Genomic DNA, 18499 nt, shown 5'->3' with positions numbered 1-18499 from the left:
GCAGTCCTGTCAAAGCGCAGTGCCCCATATGAAAAAATGAAAGAGTCAGATTTCACTGATCACGCGAAGAGGCGCTTTTGGTGTGAGCGCTTTGGGTGTCCAGCCTGGTTTGTATTTGCAGTGTTAGCACGAGCGCGGTAGTGACGGCAAAAATGACACGAATATTGAAAAAACTATGGCAGACGGGGGATTTAATTGTCAAGTAAAATAAAAGACCGCTTGTTAAATCAGAGGTGGTGAACATGTTGGTATTCTTGTGCAAAAATGTGTTCTGTTTTGCCAGTTGGTCACGAATTTCCATGAACTTAGTAATATTTTTCTGTTCCCAAATCCTCACCGTCTCACCCTTTAATTTCGCAGATTTATTTTCTTGTCATTCACTTTTAATCCATGTTTTCGTATCTCTTACTGTGATAAATTGCGGGTGGGAAATAAAAGATTTCGTTGCAATAAATTAAGAATTCGTTAATATGACATATTAATTCGTTCCCTCATTTTACAAATTAACAAATTAATAAATCGTAGGAACGAATTTACAAGTTGTATGAATGAATTACGTCCTGTTTGTGCCCTGCATGGTATTCTTGAGGGGGAAAAAAAAAAAAAAAAAACATGCAAAGCACTGTCATGGTCAGCCAGTTTATATATATATATCGGTATCGGCCAAAATTAGATGAAAAATATCGGCATATCGGATATCGGCAAAAATCCAATATCGTGCATCCCTAAAAGCAGTAATACTGTGAAATATTTTTACTATTTAAAATAACTGCTTTCTAGTTGAATATATTTTAAAATGCAATATATTGTAACATATACGAAATGCTAAATTTACATCATCATTACTCCAGTCTTTAGTGTCACATGAACCTTCAGAAATCATTCTACATAATATGCTGTTCAAGAAACATTTATTATTATTATAAATATCTAAAATAGTTGAGTAAATTTTTCAGGATTCTTTGATGAATCAAAAGATATAAAGATCAGCACTTATCTGAAATAAAAAGCTTTTGTAACATTATACACTATACTATTCAAAAGCTTGGAGTCATGTATTTCCTTTCTTTCATACTGTAAAATACTGTATTCACAACCACAAATGTTTACAGTAACAAAAAAAGTTTGGTTTCAATCTTGCTTTCTTGTTTACTGTGAAATTTTTAACATCTCTCTGCCAATTACTTTTAAACCTGACACAGAGTCACGGTCACCCTGAATAAGATTTTATTGCAAACTTCATTTCACCTATGAAGGAATTTTAATAGTGCCTGTAGAAAAAGCAGAAAATGATTAATGTGTTACAATGCATAAAAGGGTCGTTGTTTCTAATAAATTAAAATAAGTTCATAGAAGAGCAAAAGAATAGAGAATGCTAGTGTTGCTGGAGGTTCTTTTCTTATTAAATAAAAAAATAAAACAAATAGAATAAGATACAATAGAATAAGAATAGAGAGTGCTAGATAAAAAAAAAAAAATCAACAGTAAAATATATTTCACTGTAATATAACTATACCTTTTATATTGTGCAAAATTAATATTTTTAAAATAGTTTTTTTTTTTTTTTTTTGTATTTGGGCATAAATAGTAACTGCCTAAATAGACATCTTTGTGAGCTTTTTGGCCGCTCCAGGTACCTGTACCGTAATTCCGCTAACAGACGTGCAGTAACATCCAGGCGGCTGGCTTGACCGTGGGGACCAATACATATTCGTGCAAATCGATATATATCTAAACCAATATATACTTGAATAAACCAATACATACTAACTAATACATAGTTGAGGAAACCAATGTATCGAAACCAATATACATACTTGAATAAACCAATATATACTAACCAATAGATAATTGAGGAAACCGATATATCTAAACCAATATATACTTGAACAAACCAAAATATACACTAACCAATACATAGTTCAGGAAACCGATATATCTAAACCAATATATACTTGAATAAACCAATATATATACACAAGCCAATATATTCTTGAAGAAACCAATATATACAGACCAAAACATATTTGAGGAAACCATTGCATATTTGAGGAGCCCAATGTTTACTTGAACAAACCAACGTATACAGGAGCAAACCCATGTGTATGTGATCAGACCGATGTATCTAAACTAATATATGTCTGATTATACCGATGTATTATAAACAAATGTGTTTGTCATTAAACCATTCATTCAACCAATGAACCAATCCATATTCACACAATACACATGAATTATTTCCTGAACGGCTTGCCATAAAGAGAGGCATGAGGCATCAAGACAGAAATTCTTGGTCAAGGATGTTAGGCACCTTTATTTGCTGCTGTTTATTTGGGAACCAATGACAGCTTGTTCTTCACTTTTTTCCATGTGAGACATGATTGTCCGGTGGAGTATATTTGACCATAAATTAAATAAACGCTTTTAAAAATAAGTATTTATTTGTCAGTTTTAAAACCAATTTATTTATTTACACTTTTGATTAACTAATACATGAATAGCAGATTTCTACATTTTATTTTATGGCAACCCAAGTCCTCCACATTAGTAGTCTTGTGTTGATAAATCATTTCTAAAAGATCACCCACTCACAAAAACTTTTTAAATTACACAGAAACGGCCAAGTGTGGCATACATTTATGTATGTAACGTTATGTAGAAGAAGAATTTAAAATCCGGTTGGCTCAAATCTGAAGGGGACAATGTTGGGTGGAAATGAATTTTAGAGGCTGCTTTATTGTCGACATACAGTAACGTTAGCTGAGAGAAGCTAAGTTAAACACAAGAAGAAAAAAACTGCGTTGTGACAACAGACTTATTAGCAACTGACATGAAGAAGAGACTGGGGCTATAATACAGAAACCTTCTGAAATCATAATTCTTAAAATAAGATTTAGTTCTGTTTCCTGAGCGAAATAACCATGGTTACTATACAGATATGACAGGGTTTCTAAATTAGGATGTTTCAGCCTCTGTAGCACGGTTAAGCGGTTAACTTTAGTTATGACAATTAAAGATTAACTTTCTTACCTTGGACTACTATGGACTGTGTCATCTTTTTAGTTTATACGATTTATCTACTTCTATCTCCATCTAACATCCATCTGTGGACTTCTCGCTTGTTAGCAGGGCAGTTGTTGTTTGCTATAGAAACAGTGGGCGTTTCGCGCGACAATTTGAAGTCAAAGCGTCGTTTGTTGATGACGTATCATAGTGCACGAGGAAGTGCTATCTGTAGTTTTTATTCATAATTTTAAGCATTTTATCCACAAATGTACATTTTCAGCTGTCATCCTGTTTGTACTAATCATAATGATTGAAATAAGAACAGAAAAAAGCTGGTATTTTGTCGTATTTAGCTGATAAATATAATTTATTATCATTATTTTTTCTGTTTTATTTTCTGTTTGTTTTTGTGCAGCTGATTGTATTTAAAAAAAGCTTTTTGTATATAGCTTTTTTTATTGTCATATTCAGTTTATGTGCTGTTGAAAACTATTTTATGTTAATTTACTTTAAAAAAATCCATATCCTTTATAAATGTATATCACTGATTCTTGAGAAATAGGACAAAACAGTCTTAAACACTCTTTATGTTAAATATATAACAATTCATCAATATACATAAAAATACTTAAAAAGTTGCATCTAAAGGAATTTTGTATACTCGGGGCATTTATTGCTTTTATTTATTTTATTATTTATGTATTTTTTAATAATTTCTTTAGTATTAATTTCATATACACGTTCTATACTTAGCAAATACATAAGATTTAACCTGTCTTTAGTATAAGATCCCAATGTAAAACTGCCAAACAAAGTGTTTAAAAATACAACATCTGAAATATATCAAATAATACAAGTAAATGTTGAATTATAATTTCCACACAAAATACCTATCAAATTTGTGTTCTCACTTTGCATTAACTCCATTAGGATTTTTTTGAATTCTGAATAAATCAGGCAAAGCCATGATCATCTTTAACTCTGAGGAGCCCTTTTCCTATTTCTTTCTTATTGTGGATCTCAGTTGACAAGTGCTCACAAAACTCTTTATATAGTAATATAATGTTTTTGCATTTGGGGAATTATTCTAATGTTGTTTCATAATTTTACTTACAAACATATTTGTATTTGGTCTGATTAAAATGCCTTTTTATTTATTTATTTATTTATTTATTTATTTTACAACCTGTCACTCACATGAGATCACAGCATAGCAAACCCTGATGTGATGGACTTCATAGAGAGCGAACATGCCAGTCGCCTACTGCTTAAGTCATGCAGGGCAGTCACAAATAAAATGTACAAAATTTATGGGGTTTAAAGACAAGCTACAGATCCTTTGGATCCACATAATTGGGAACATTTCTGTTGTTGCAACAGGGCAACACATAATAAGGCTAAACACTAAACGTAACATTAGCTTCTTGCATTTTGTGAGCTACTGGAGACTCAGAATGAGATATATATGAAGAGTTCAGATGCAAAAGTCCCTAAATCCATCTGACGTATTTCTTTAAAATTAGAATTTCTTTCTGGCTACTTTGTATAGGTTTAAGTACTGGTACTTCTGATTGGGCTGAGGCTGGAATTTAGCGAGTTTGAAGTAAGAGTATTTGATGGACATATACTATGTGTCAGGCGCATTCACTCAGTATCATTATCTCATTTTTGACTGAGATGGCTTTTAGCTGGTGTTGCATCTGAACTCTTCATATATTAAAATTAAAAAAAAAAAATAATATATATATATATATATGTATATATGTATATATATATATATATATATATATATATATAATTAGTTAGTTGTCTAAGTTATATAGGTTTAATATTAAAAAGGAGAGTAGAAAATTAAGACATTTAGGAATTAGATTTAAAACATGTTTTGTCATTTATGTAACAAAACAGTAATAAATAAGAATTTCGGAGAATAAATCCCTGCGTCCCAATCCACATACTGTACGGACATTAAACAATATTATAGATTAAGATGGCAAAAGAATCTGAGCTAAATCTGGTTTTAAATTCAACACTTCTAGTTCGATACTAGTGGATTAGTGAAGCACAGATCCATGCGCACTCTTCTCCTAAATTCATCAAATTGTAAGCTCATGTCATTTCACCAATGTGACAACAATATTAATCTGAATGGAATCCCTGTTAAGGATACAATGAAACGCTTATTACAATTATGAGAAATGCAGAGAGATGCTCGGAAATCACACGTTGAATCACATGACAGAGGTGGTTTTAACATATTTTTGACTAGATGAATGAAAACTGAAATGACTACAAGAGAATCACTTTAAAATGTTAAAATATCTGTCCTTATTATAAATTCCTAAGTGTTAAATTTATATCAAAAGTGCGCTATGTAGACTTTGTAACTCCTCACTTGCAAATTTGTGTGCCTTTAAAAATGGTGTGCAGAATTGGTTAAATGTGGAAAAAGTAGCTGTATTGACCTTGTCTTTTGCAAGCATTAGATAAATATGGAAATATTCATTTGCACTAGGATCTACAACTTCCACGAAAATCTCTTAAAAAGTTTGAAAGTTAAAATTATAACGTTGTTAGTATTTTCATTTATATTTACAATAAATATAAATGTAAATACATTCATGTCAAATTAATATAAATGTATGTTTATCTTCAGTTTGCAGGTGTAGTTGACATTTCATAGTTATTCACTTACAAATACAGATATGAAATAAATGTCAGAAAACATCAGCTTTATTAAAGTGTACTGCATGGCTTTGTTAATATTTTGCGCATATTTGTTTAAAGTATCAGGGTTTTAGACATTACATACCTCAATTTAAGATCTTTTTGCATCAGTTTAACAAAATGCTTGCAGTGCTCTGGTTTACAGTACGTTAGTGATTAATGAAATATTTCATAGTGATAGAATATTGTAGCTTTAAATGATGCTGAAGAGACAGTGACAGTGGTGCTTCATTCTTTACTGAAACACAAGCAATGACACAGGTTCATTTCTGTTGCCGTCACTCAAGCAGCAGGACAGGCGCCCACACCAACTGCACCGCTGACCAAAGCCGCTTTACTGAAGCTGACAGGAGAATCGTTCACAGACAGGTTCCTCATGCAACCCGTGTAGCCCCTCCTGCTGAGGAGACTGTGAGGCAGCATGGAGTCTGGAGGAGAGAAAAGGGTCAAAAAGGTTTAAATAAACTCTCTCTGAGATTTATGAGTTACAATTAATTACTTTATTGAATTATTGACAAACACTCATACAGTAGCATATGAAAGAAACAGCTTTGTGCTTACATCAACCCATTTTAAACCAGAGAAGAATTTTCTTAAAAAAAAAGCTAGTTAATGTTATTGCACTGGACTAAAACTTGCTGACTTTGCTCAAAAAGGGTAAAGAATTACAATTTTTATAAAGTCTCACTGAATGAGCCAAATTTGACCCACTTTATATTAAGTGTCTGCTTTATATTAATGTACTAACATAAATGAATCATTTGATACAATGCACTTATTGTGCACATACATGTTTTCAAATTGTGCTTATATTTAAAAATGCCTACATGTAATTACATAATTTCCAAGACAAATGCTATGCTGGATTGAGAAAACCTGAGCAGATAGTGTAACTGTTTTTAAGCCATCCATTCAGATATTCTGGATAAAAATATATATATAAATATATCCACTAAAATCCTTTTAAAATCAAGGGGTAGCAAAAATGAACCAGAATATTTACTGATGTGTTATTTCATCCAATGAAATTCATAAAATTATGTGTGGTGAACAGTGTTGGGCTTGTTACTCAAAAAAAATGTAATATATTACTCCTTTAAAAGGAGTAACTTACTTGTTACTCCTTTTAAAAGTAATATTACTTACTATTCCCTGCCAACAGTACTTAGTTACACTACTAGTTACATTACTTTTTCATTACATTTTTTTGCAGCCTGTGAACCCATAAAACTTACAGATGAATGAAGAGTACACCTGGCTCAAATTGATGACAAGACAATTTTTAAACAACTTCTGTTATTTAATAAAGCAGCAAGACTGTAAAATCTGGAACAGGGCTCTTGCAGGTAGAACCAACCAAACATGTTGCCATTCACAGTAGACAAAGTCTTAGTACCACTACACAATTTACATTAATGTTTTTGTCATCCTTTTTGCCTAAAATTAAATTAATGGCTGTATTTCCAGCCGCTATATCATGTGGGCCTTTCCATCTTTCGAAGTTGCTTGCTGCTTTGGTAACGTCATGAAAATTGCTAGGGATGATTAAATTTTTGATTTTCAAATCATTACCGATTGTAAAAAAATTTTTATTAGTAATTAGTTATACTACCAGTTACGAGGGAAAGTAATTTTATTACTGTAATGTGTTACTAGTGACTAGCTACTGCCCAACACTGGTGGCCAATGTTTGGAACATTAGTGGTGTGAAAAACTATGGCTGGTGGTGACTGACCTGGGGCTCCTCCAATAAACACCGGAGAGCTGCTGTTCTGTGCTGTTTCATGAACAGACCCCACAACATGATTCACCTCTGAATCCACATCCAGCTGCACCACATTACCATCTCTGATCACTGGAAAACACAGCAAAGCTTAATGATTGCACTGCACTGATGCAGAGGCCTTGCTGCCTCACTGCCCAGTTAGTCAATGACCTTGAAGGATTCCATAACATCATCATAACATCAAAATTCAAGTAAGCAGTATACAACTAAGCAAATCTTTAATAAACTTTAAGTAGCTAAAAAGAAAGAAAAAATACAGTTCAAAATGTAATGCTTATAAAATCATTTATTTTATGAATTTTGGATGATTTTCAAGTACAGGAGTGATGAAACTAGTGTGCTGTTTTGAGGTGTAATAGTTATAACAGGACAAAGTCTTTACCTGTGATCTTGTGCCAGTTTCCATCACAGATTTCCTGTTTAGGAGACACGTAGGTGGATAACTCACGGATACCATTATTCACCACAACAGCCACCTACAAAATACCCATCAAATCAGTCAAATGACTTTACTGTTTCTATTAAATATCTCTCAAATACATAGCAAATACAATGCAAAGGGCCACATTTTTGCATTGCAATTGTATTGCTTTAATCCATTCTCTAAGCTCTGCCTTTTTGGTTACTGTTGTTTGTTCAGACAAGTACAGCATGTCCCACAGAAACCAATCTGAGATTTCTATGAACAATATTCAGTAAAAGTATTAAATTACTGTGTTCAAGAATTATATAGATACTTGCATAACAAAAGCATTTTTTTTTAAAGAAATAGTTCAGTAACATAAGTAATAAGTGAAGTACGTTTAGGTGAATAGTTATCACAGTCAAGTGAAAAGAGAAAAGCCTAATTTGAAAAACAATTGTAACAGATATTGATGAGTGAACACAGCAATGCAAGTTAACATCACTATGTTAACAATTACAATATCAATATATAAATGTATTGTTAACATTAAATTAATAACATTAATAAACTTGTACAGTAGGTGTCCTTACACATCATTACTGACATTAAAGGAGAAGTCCTCTTCCGGAACAAAAATGTATGTTTTTTGAGGAAAACACTGAAGCATTTTTCTCCATATAATGGACTGATATTATGCCCCGAGTTTGAACTGCAGTTTAAATGCGGCTTCAAATTATTCCAAATGTGTTTGTAAACAATCCCAGCTGAGGAAGAAGGGTCTTAACTAGCGAAACTGTTATTTTTATTTAATGAAAATAACCGATCGTTTCGCTAGATAAGACCCTCCTTCCTCGGCTGGGATCATTTACAACCACATCTGGGATCATTTGAAGCCACATTTAAACTGCATTTTGGAAGTTCAAAATCGGGACATCATATCAGTCCATTATATGGAGAAAAATGCTGAAATGTTTTCCTCAAAAAATATTTCTTTACAACTGAAGAAAGAAAGACACAAACATCTTGGATGACAAGGGGGTGAGTACATTATCTGTGAATTTTTGTTCTGGGAGTGGACTTCTCCTTTAGGGAATGAGGGTTGGAAAAGGTTTTGAAAAGACAAATAAGAAGTCGGCTTTATTGGATTAAATGTGTACTTATTGTTACTTTCAGGCTTAAAAGTATAGTTTTACAAATCTAGGCTTGCAGATAATATAATATTAAGGAGATTAAAAAAATATTCTGTAATACTTTACAATAGGGTGCTATTTGTTATCATTAGTTAATGCATTACCTAATATGAATTAACAATGAACAATACATTTATTACACTATTTATTAATCTTTGTTAATGTTAATATAAATACAGTTGTTCATTGTTTGTTCATGTTAGTTCACAGTGCATTAACTAATTTTAACAACCTGTGATTTTAATAATGCATTAGTAAAAATGCATTAGTGCTGAAATTAACATTAACTAAGATTAATAAATGCTGTAGAAGTTCGTTCTTAGTTCATGTTAACTCATGTAGTTAACTATTGTTAACTAATGAACCTTATTGTAAAGTGTTACTAAATATTCTTATGTGTACTTATAGAGCGTACACTTTCATGACTATATTTCTGTACACTTAATACTTTGTATTTTACTAAAGTGAAATTAAACGTTCTACTGTACAGTACATTTTAAATCATTGTTTATAATCTTTTGTCATGCTTTGAAGAAGTACAATATTCAGTGTGTTGACTACCATACTAAGACATAATTCAGTGATAATTTCATGAACAGGAAATTAATCACACAACATGGAATTTGTAATAAATCTTTGATAAGATTTTCAGACCTTGTTTTGATAGATGTACAGGGTAAGATATTCTTTCTCTCTAGTGAAGGCATGCAGTAGCACTGCTGACACCACACGAGGGCGCACCTCCATCACCATCTTAAATCTCGAGCCAAAATTAAAGGAGTCATCTGCATGTCAGGAGAAGAACATACTTTCTGTTAGCATATTATCCTTGGATTAGCTTATAACCACAAATGGCTGATACATTTAGACAAGAAGACATCTGATTCTTGATCGCTGCTGTGTATTCAGCTGTTTAGCTGGGTAGGCTGAAATCGTGTCCTCTTGAGCCAAGCAAGTTATGAGCATGTGTAACCCTCTGACCGCCACACTAGGGCGTGAAATTTCTCTATGCACATTTAACAGCTGCAACTCCATTTCCCAAGACCTTGAGGACTGCTTAAATCTTCCCCAACCTCTGCACCAACCAATCAGATCACTGAACAAGCGGCATATCACATTCCACTTCTCTCACAGGAGCCTCTGTCTGTCTGTGGCTCTCACTTATATGTTGGGCTGCTTGTTGGGTTATTTTTTTTAGTGAAATTCTTGCACAAGCCCACCATGAAAATTCAAGCTGGTTTAAGCAGGTTTATGCTGGTTAGTGTGAGTTTGGTTCTCGCCATAATGTTGCTCACAAGCAAAACATGCTTTGTCTTTGATAAGTTACCAAGTAGGGTTAGTCTACCTGGTTAAGCTAGTCTTTTCAACAAAGCAGTCAAATGTTTATCTAACTCTTTGTCAGTACTATTTTCCACATTTTAACATTTTAACCTTCATGTCTAATGTAAGTTGTAAGTTATATTTAAGTTTAATGTAAAGAAAATGTTTTTTGTGTGTTTTGTGTATAAATATTTTATAAATATTTTGTAATATAAATTAAATCGAAGCCATATGTCTAAATAAGTTAGGTTCCAAATTTGAAGTTGATATCAAAAATTAAGGTTTCTGTGAGATTTCATTCAGTCGCTCCAAAACTCCACTGAACTTTCCTGATACATTTTCCTTTTACAAATTTCACATTTGTCACAAGGTTATTTCTAACACAAAATAACCACCAAATATGGAATCCCGAGGCCTCTCCAACAACGTGTTTGTCAAGATTAACAGGTTGTGACTATAAAATATTGTAGTATATTTTGATGCTGACAGTTGACAGGTTAAAATAGTAGTAAAATGATAAAAAAAAATGGAAAAACACAAATAGAACAGCAGCTCTTTTCAGTTAGCATTTTAGTGTTTCAAGCTAAACAAAAATGGGAAATGTCGGCAACTAGCTGAAATAGAATTGTATGTGGGCTTATATACATATATATATTTCAGTGAATTTATATATATATGAAGAGTTTGGTTGCAAAACGCGATAAACGCCATTTTTTGACATTTGGATTTTATTATTGGAAATCACTGTTCAGATGTACCTTAATCTATGTGTGAATTGCTGCCATTAATACAATTTAAGAATGTACATTTTAGGCCTACTATAAAATGTATTTTTTCACAAAACGCGATATCCGCCAGACCAGTTTCTTTACAAAGTGCGATATAACCAGAGTTCGAAATTAACACCCGCCAACCCGCCAAATGCGGGTTAAAAATCATTTTGGCGGGTATTGTTAAAAACTTACCAGCCAGTTTGGCCGGTGAAGCATGAGCCAATCATGCAAATCATGTCAGAGACGCTCTGGGTCGTTTGTCCCCTCCGTCCTACATTTCACATGAACACTACGGGTGACGTTTTAGATACCTATTGGCAGCAGCGCGCAGATACTGTACGCTTCGGTTTGCTGGTCCAATCAACGACGACAAGAGCGCGAAAATACAAACAAGAAATAGGAAATATCGGATGAGCAAAGAGGACTGAGCTGGACAGCGAAACAAGCTAAAATCAATCAATCTGCGGTGGTTAGGACAGACGTCAGGTTCACGCGAGCGGAGCATCCCCTGGGAAGAGAGTCAATGCCGGGGAGAGTCAATGCTCCGAGTTTGCTCATTGATTTAACGATAATATCAAAACAAAAAACATATATTTTTAAAAAGAGGATTCAATAGGCTAACTAAAAAACGTTTACCATTTAATTGTTTATACTGTAGGCGAGCTGTCAGTCACGTAGGCTACGTTTATAGCGTTTTGCAAAAAAAAAAAAAAAAAAAAAAAGTTATATGTTATGTTGTGTATGTTCTGGCCAAAACTAACTCAGAATCTTATTATTATTAATCAATATCTGTATATACTATTCCATATATTTATGATGTATTGTTTTTTTAACCAATTTAAGATGTTTGACAATGTTAAGATAAATATGTTGCATTTTGGCATGGTTTTTGACTTATTTATGAACTATTTATGGACATAAAATTAAATAAAAAATATCCTGGATTTGAAAAATATTGTGTCCCTGGCCTTCACTGAGCTCAAGTAATAGTTTAATGTACAAAAATTGTGAATGAACTTGACTGTTGATGTCTTAAATAATAATGTCAAATAACCAACATTTCTCAAAATGGATATATCTCGTTTTGCAATGAAACTCTTCATATATATATATATATATATATATATGAATCTCTTTTTCATTAACGTCTCTGACTGAATTAATCGAGAATGTAAATAAATTCATGTTGACATACCCAGTGGGGTCAGTGAGCAATGGTGGGAATACTGTCTCCTCTTTCTCAACACTAAAACATTTAATTAAGTGAACTTGAGTAGTAGTGATATATAGTATGTTACCCAGCAGCACATATCCTCCCTCCTCAGTGAAGTATGTTCCTGGTTCAGAGGGGCCCTCATAACAGGGTGTAACCCCAAAACTGTGGGAGGCAGAGGTGAGCCAGCGGCCATTCAGCTGGAGACTTCGCACACAGCCAGAGAAGCCAGACACAGATGACTTCTAAAGAAGTAATAGAAGAATGAGAGCATCAGAAACAACCCACAGAGCTTGATTTATCATGGTGCAGAAAAAAACACAATACTTTTATTATTTTCTGAACCATTTAGAGTGATCACATCCTGAAGCTGTGCAAAGCTATTACAAAAAACACTTTGTGTGCTTTGTCAATGCTAGACTTCAGTAAAAACATCAACATCTTTAGCAGCATTTTTTTTAATAATAATGCATTAATGTTTACGCATGTAACTTTTAATGCTATAGGTAAAAAATTTGCATTAATCAAAATTATTAAATGCTACAAATATTAATTCATGTTCAGCAACTGTTTTACTGTCTCTTTTAAGTAATCCAGTATGACTAAAATTAGATATCGTATAATAAAAGACTTATCTGAGAAGTGCAGAAACCTGGTTATCTCAGCTGGTAGAGCTTGAGCATGTGACTTAAACTCAGAGTTGTTAAATAAAAACGTTTTAAAACCTTATTCTTTTGCTTAAGACTTACCAACCCTTGTGAAAAAGATTTGCTGTATAACATATGAATGAAATAAAAGGCCACTTAAATGTAATTTAAGAAATCAGACAGAAATGACATTAAAGTATATTTTAGTTTACCATAAATGGGTGTCATAGTACATTCAGCTGTAAATGTAAACTATAATACACTTTCATTTCATTATAAATCACATGGAATTTAATGTCTGAAAACATATTCAATTTGCACTTAAGTGAACATTTCTGCCAGTTACCACGTCTCAAGCTTTTGTGAAAAATTGCATGTAATTAATGTGAATAAAATTTTAAACAGTGACGACACAGGATAATTAAAGGAACGGGATGTTAAGGCATGAGACTAATATCATGATACATAGTGCACCACTGCATTGGGTCACTGGGTTCGCTGTTGATTTTTGGACTGTACTCCGTATTAACCCTTAGATATCAGTTAATTTTGTGATGGTAATTACATGGATTATTCATTTTCAGTTGCATTTGAATGATTTGCAGCACCTGAGGGAATAAGGCAGTTAATGAGGGAACACAATACCTGAATGTTTTTCATGGCCTGATCAGGCAGCACCCCGCCTATATAGAGAGGATCTTGGACAAGCAGTGAGATGTTTCCGGCTGGAGCTCTGTCCTCTAATACTGTAAGACCGTCAATGATCAGTCTGCCAATATTTCCACCTCTGATAAAGATAATCTACAGAGAACAAGGAGAGAGAGAGAGAAAAAAGTGGCACAAAAAAGTAGCCACTCCTGTAATAAGCAAAACTATGTAATAATTGATGCTAATTTGGAAGGCGGATTCGGTATTTACAAGACTGACAAATAAAACAACTGAACTGAACATCTGAGCATTCAAAGTTTTTATTCTCACACTTGATGAAATCTCCCCCTCTTTCGCTTACGCTCACACTATGTAAATGAAGCTTAGAAGACAAAAAAATTCTAGTTGGACATCAGTCTAAAGGTGAAGAGTAATTTGGCCTCTTTATAATTCTATTATAAAGAGCTTTTCTCAAATTATATTTGAATTTTGATTTAATCTTATTCAAATTTATTTAAAATGAAGCAAATTTTGTTAGTCAATACTTTTTAATGAAACTTAGTGTATCCACTATAAATAAAGTAATCTTTAAATGACCTCAATGTTTATTGTGATATCTTTTTAACATAAAAAAATACAAAAAAATAAAAAAATAAAAAAAATACAAATAAAATAATAATAATAAATCAGTAAAAATAAAATGTACAATAATTTCTGCAGTAAAACTAGCCAGCATGTGATCTACAGATTTTTCTTTTCTACGGGGAGTGTTATTTGCTCAGACACACTGGAATCAGGTTTAACTTACATCATGCCAATGTCCATCATTGTACCTCTCCTTCGATCGAATTCTGACTTGGTTCTGGTCTGAACCGAATGTGAATACCAGCCTTCCATGAGTGAGGAACAGAGCCATGAAGTTTTCCTCAGACTCATCAGCCAGATAGAAGATGAGACCGAATGCTGATCGAGTTTTCAGAGACAGAGAAAAGTGAGATCTAAAAGAGATGGAAAAACACAGAACACTGTCATGTTTTGCAAAGTGCACCCGTACAAATGCTGTGCAAGAATGGAACTGCATTTATGAAAAACTAGGGAATTTGCCAAGAACAACTGTGTCATATGCATGCTTTATTGAGTATTGCTCCATCACTGCTCAGTAATCTTCTTTAAAATGCTAAAAGTACAATCGACTCCAGCGCACATGGATATTCTTCATTGCTTAAGCATAACTTGATATAAAACTGCTGCCATGATCAAGAGGAAATGCTGAGTTTTATGAATAAGGCACAGTTTAGAATATTTTGCATAGCAGTGAAAAACTCTTTTACTCTCATCGCCGTTTACTGCATCCTTCTGTAGTTTTGTTTGCTATGGCTACTGCTAGAAACCATAGTATCGCCCCCCCCTTTAGAACACAAGCAGAAAATTGTCAGCACGCAGACTCAATAATTTAAAATATAATAGAGTCAGCTTTAAAAACAAATGTTGAACAGATTTGATTCGAATGATCTTAAAATGCATGCTAAATTAATAAGAATACATACATTTATTCTGCTTTATGAGGACTGGTTGTAATTTTGGGTTAAGCCTCAAAAGATCCTTGTAAAGAATGAATATGGCTTCATTTAGACCAGGAGTGCCCAACCCTGTTCCTGGAAATTGACTAATTGAGTTTAGTTCCAACCCTAATCAAACACACCTGTCTGTAATTATCAAGTGCTCCTTCAGATCCTAATTAGCTGGTTCAGGGTGTGTTTGGTCAGGGTTGGAGCTGAACTCTGCAGGAAGGTTGATCTCCAGGATCAGGGCTGAGAACCCCTGACTTAGATACTCATCACATGTCAGTTCTGATTAAGCACGACTGTTATGAGTAATACTGGGTTATGAGTAATGACAATAGCTTTTGCACTAGTTAACTGAAAAAAATATACCTCCTTCTACATTTTTGCAATCTTTCAAAAAACATTCTTATACATACAACAACTTCAAGAATTATTTTTGCATGGTTCCTTGCACTTTACTAAACTATGACATCAAAACTCTTTCATTATAGTGTGTGATTTGTGAACTAATATTTTTTTGTCATTTGCATCACATAACCAGCTCTATATTTATGAATTTTCTGCCATTACAAAATCGCTCGGTAGCTAACCTAGTACAGCAATGCACTTATGTTGAGCACTCAGGTATGAGTCCCATAAAACATGAGTCACGAAAACGACCTCAAACACTTCAGCAAATGTGTTTTTAACCCCATGTTTGTATTGTTAACATTATCGTTTAGGTTTAGGAAATTTGTAGTACATTATTTTTCAAATGCGATAGAGCATAAACCTTGTAGCGCCTCCAACCGAAACGTGACAAAACATTGCCTCATTCATGCTCTGTGAATCTGTTTCATATAAAACTCAATACATTTTTTGAGCCATTGAGAGGATATTCTACAAGTGTCACGAATATCAAGCAAGAAATGTCACCGATGAGCCTGTGTTGGAAATACCACATAAAAAGTGGTACAAAATTTGGTGAATTTATCTTAATTTTGAGTATTCCACTTCATTCATCCTTCTTTGTACCATCAATACTCACTCATCTCTGATAACACTGGCGATGCATGTGTACTCATGTCGGCTGTGGGCAAAACCGCCATAGTGGTGGGCGTGGCGGGTCACTCGTGGGCGAGCGGACAGGTAACAGGAAGCAGCTTCCGTCTCTGGAACATCCAAAGGATTGTTCTTCGAGCCATGTGTCAGGCTAGACTCATCCCTGCCCACCTGAGAAAATACAACAATATGTTTAGGTGTATAACAGTGTAATTACACAGTGTACACTTGCATCTGTGTGTGCTGATATGTTGCACCTTGCGGGAATGTCCTGGACTTCTTCTAGATGATTCTCTGCTCTCTTTATTATTCAGAGCAGCAGGGGGTCTCTCTAGTGGGCAGTCCTGCAGCGACACCTGCACGTTCTCACTGTAACGTTGGAAGTCTTCTGGCTCTATATCTCTATCCTGCCTGCATCACACACACATCACACTTGCACAATCTGAAGTCATTTTGAAATATAACATCTTGGAATTACACATGACCAGAGTCATTTGTGTATACACTAAGTGCTGTTTGTTATTTTAAAGAACAGTTCACCCAAAAATGAAATTTGCTGAAAATGTACACACCCTCAGGTCATCCAAGATGAGTAGATGAGTTTATTTCTGCATCAGAATAGATTTGGATAAACTTGGCATTACAAAACTTGATCACCAATGGATCTTCTGCATTGAATGGGTGCAATCAGAGAGTCCAAATAGCTGATAAGAACATCACAGTAATCCACAAGCAATCCACACCAGCTCATTCTTCTCAAGTCTTGTAAAGTGAAAAACTTTACTAAATAAATTAATCATAAAGACATCTTTAGCTTCAAACGATTGTTTCCGAGTTCTCTACCATAGTATTGCTTTCCGAAAGAGTTGTCTCATCTGAATCAGAATATATGTTGGTGGATTTTGATGTGAAGTGCAAAGGGATGGACTTTTTGGCCAGAATCAACAGTTTAAAATTAAAAGACTTAATGACAGATTTGTTTCATACAAATACGCAGCTTTTTACTTCGTAAGACATTATTTAATGGACTGTAGTCATGTGGATTACATGTGTATTATCGTGATGTTTTTATCAGCTGATTAGACTCTCATTCTGACGGCACCCATTCACTGCTAAGAATCCACTAATGAGTAAGTGAGTTAATTTCTCAAAATCTGTTTAAAACCAACTCATCTACATCTTGAATGGCCTGAGGGTGAGTACATTTTCAGAAAATTAGCATTTTTGGGTAAACTTAGACAGCATTAATGCTGTACTTTTTATGAATATGAGCCTTCAATACTTGAAGAGTTCAGATGCAAAACCAGCTAAAAGCCATCTCGGTCAAAAATAAGATAATGATACTGAGTGAATGCTCCTGACACATATGTGTCCATCAAATACTTTTAGTTCAGACTCACTAAATTCCAGCCTCAGCCCAATCAGAAGTACCAGTACTTACATAGAAACCTATACAAAGTAGACAGAAAGAAATTAAATTTAAAGAAAAACATCAGATTGATTTAAAGGCTTTTGCATCTGAACTCTTCACTTGTACAACCAGCCAGACAGCAGGGAAAAAAAGGTAAATATATATGATAACATTACAAAATCACAGTCATTGCTATCGGAATGGGATTAGATCAATTACTGTTTCTCAGTACACTCTGGTAGTGTAACCCTCTTAGTCTTTTTTGGAAAGGGTTTTGGTGAGTGTGGGTTGTATTTGTTACCTGCTAATGTATGCATAACTGATGCATCCGGTGAAATTCTGTATGGAACTCGTAGGAGAACCTCCATAGTAGAAACTCTTTGGAACATTATCTGACTGAGGTGTGGAAGACGGCTTCTTCTTCTCCTGCTTGTCTTTGTCATCAATGATAAGCTCATACCTAGAGATCATGGATAAAGTGTCAGTGTAACGAGTGTATACATGTAAGGACGATACAAAAGATTCAGAATTTCATTTGATACGAGTATTCATCAGGAAAGAGTGGATGGATGGATGGATGGATGGATATGAGATCAACAAAATAACCATTTCTCCCCATAAACAATAATGAAATTGAGATGCATCAGGAAAATAAATTATTTTAATTAAAACTACAGTTCACAAAAATATAGAAATAACACTTGCAAGGTATTAAAATTGTACTAGCAAAAAAAGACCATTAGAAAGTAGAAAGACCATTAATATA

General features: G+C 33.8%; 1 protein-coding gene across 1 annotated transcript in view; it reads right to left on the bottom strand.

Annotated features, from left to right (window-relative positions):
* Window positions 1–5717: 5717 nt before the first annotated feature.
* The window catches only part of LOC127162021 (laminin subunit alpha-4-like), a 29558-nt gene continuing 16776 nt past the window's right edge, over window positions 5718–18499 (bottom strand). The window contains exons 24-33 of the mRNA XM_051104797.1: window positions 18035–18193; window positions 16580–16733; window positions 16309–16493; window positions 14525–14714; window positions 13714–13869; window positions 12507–12666; window positions 9770–9900; window positions 7902–7995; window positions 7469–7588; window positions 5718–6161 (exon numbers count right to left, since the gene is read on the bottom strand). Of these exons, the coding sequence (XP_050960754.1) occupies window positions 6016–6161; window positions 7469–7588; window positions 7902–7995; window positions 9770–9900; window positions 12507–12666; window positions 13714–13869; window positions 14525–14714; window positions 16309–16493; window positions 16580–16733; window positions 18035–18193 (1495 nt within the window). The 3' untranslated portion in view covers window positions 5718–6015. The remainder of the gene's footprint in view (window positions 6162–7468; window positions 7589–7901; window positions 7996–9769; window positions 9901–12506; window positions 12667–13713; window positions 13870–14524; window positions 14715–16308; window positions 16494–16579; window positions 16734–18034; window positions 18194–18499) is intronic.

Source organism: Labeo rohita, unplaced genomic scaffold (assembly GCF_022985175.1).
Source record: "Labeo rohita strain BAU-BD-2019 unplaced genomic scaffold, IGBB_LRoh.1.0 scaffold_808, whole genome shotgun sequence".
Lineage (NCBI taxonomy): Eukaryota > Metazoa > Chordata > Actinopteri > Cypriniformes > Cyprinidae > Labeo > Labeo rohita.
Note: the sequence above shows the minus strand (reverse complement) of the source record. Positions and strands in the feature narration are given on the sequence as shown.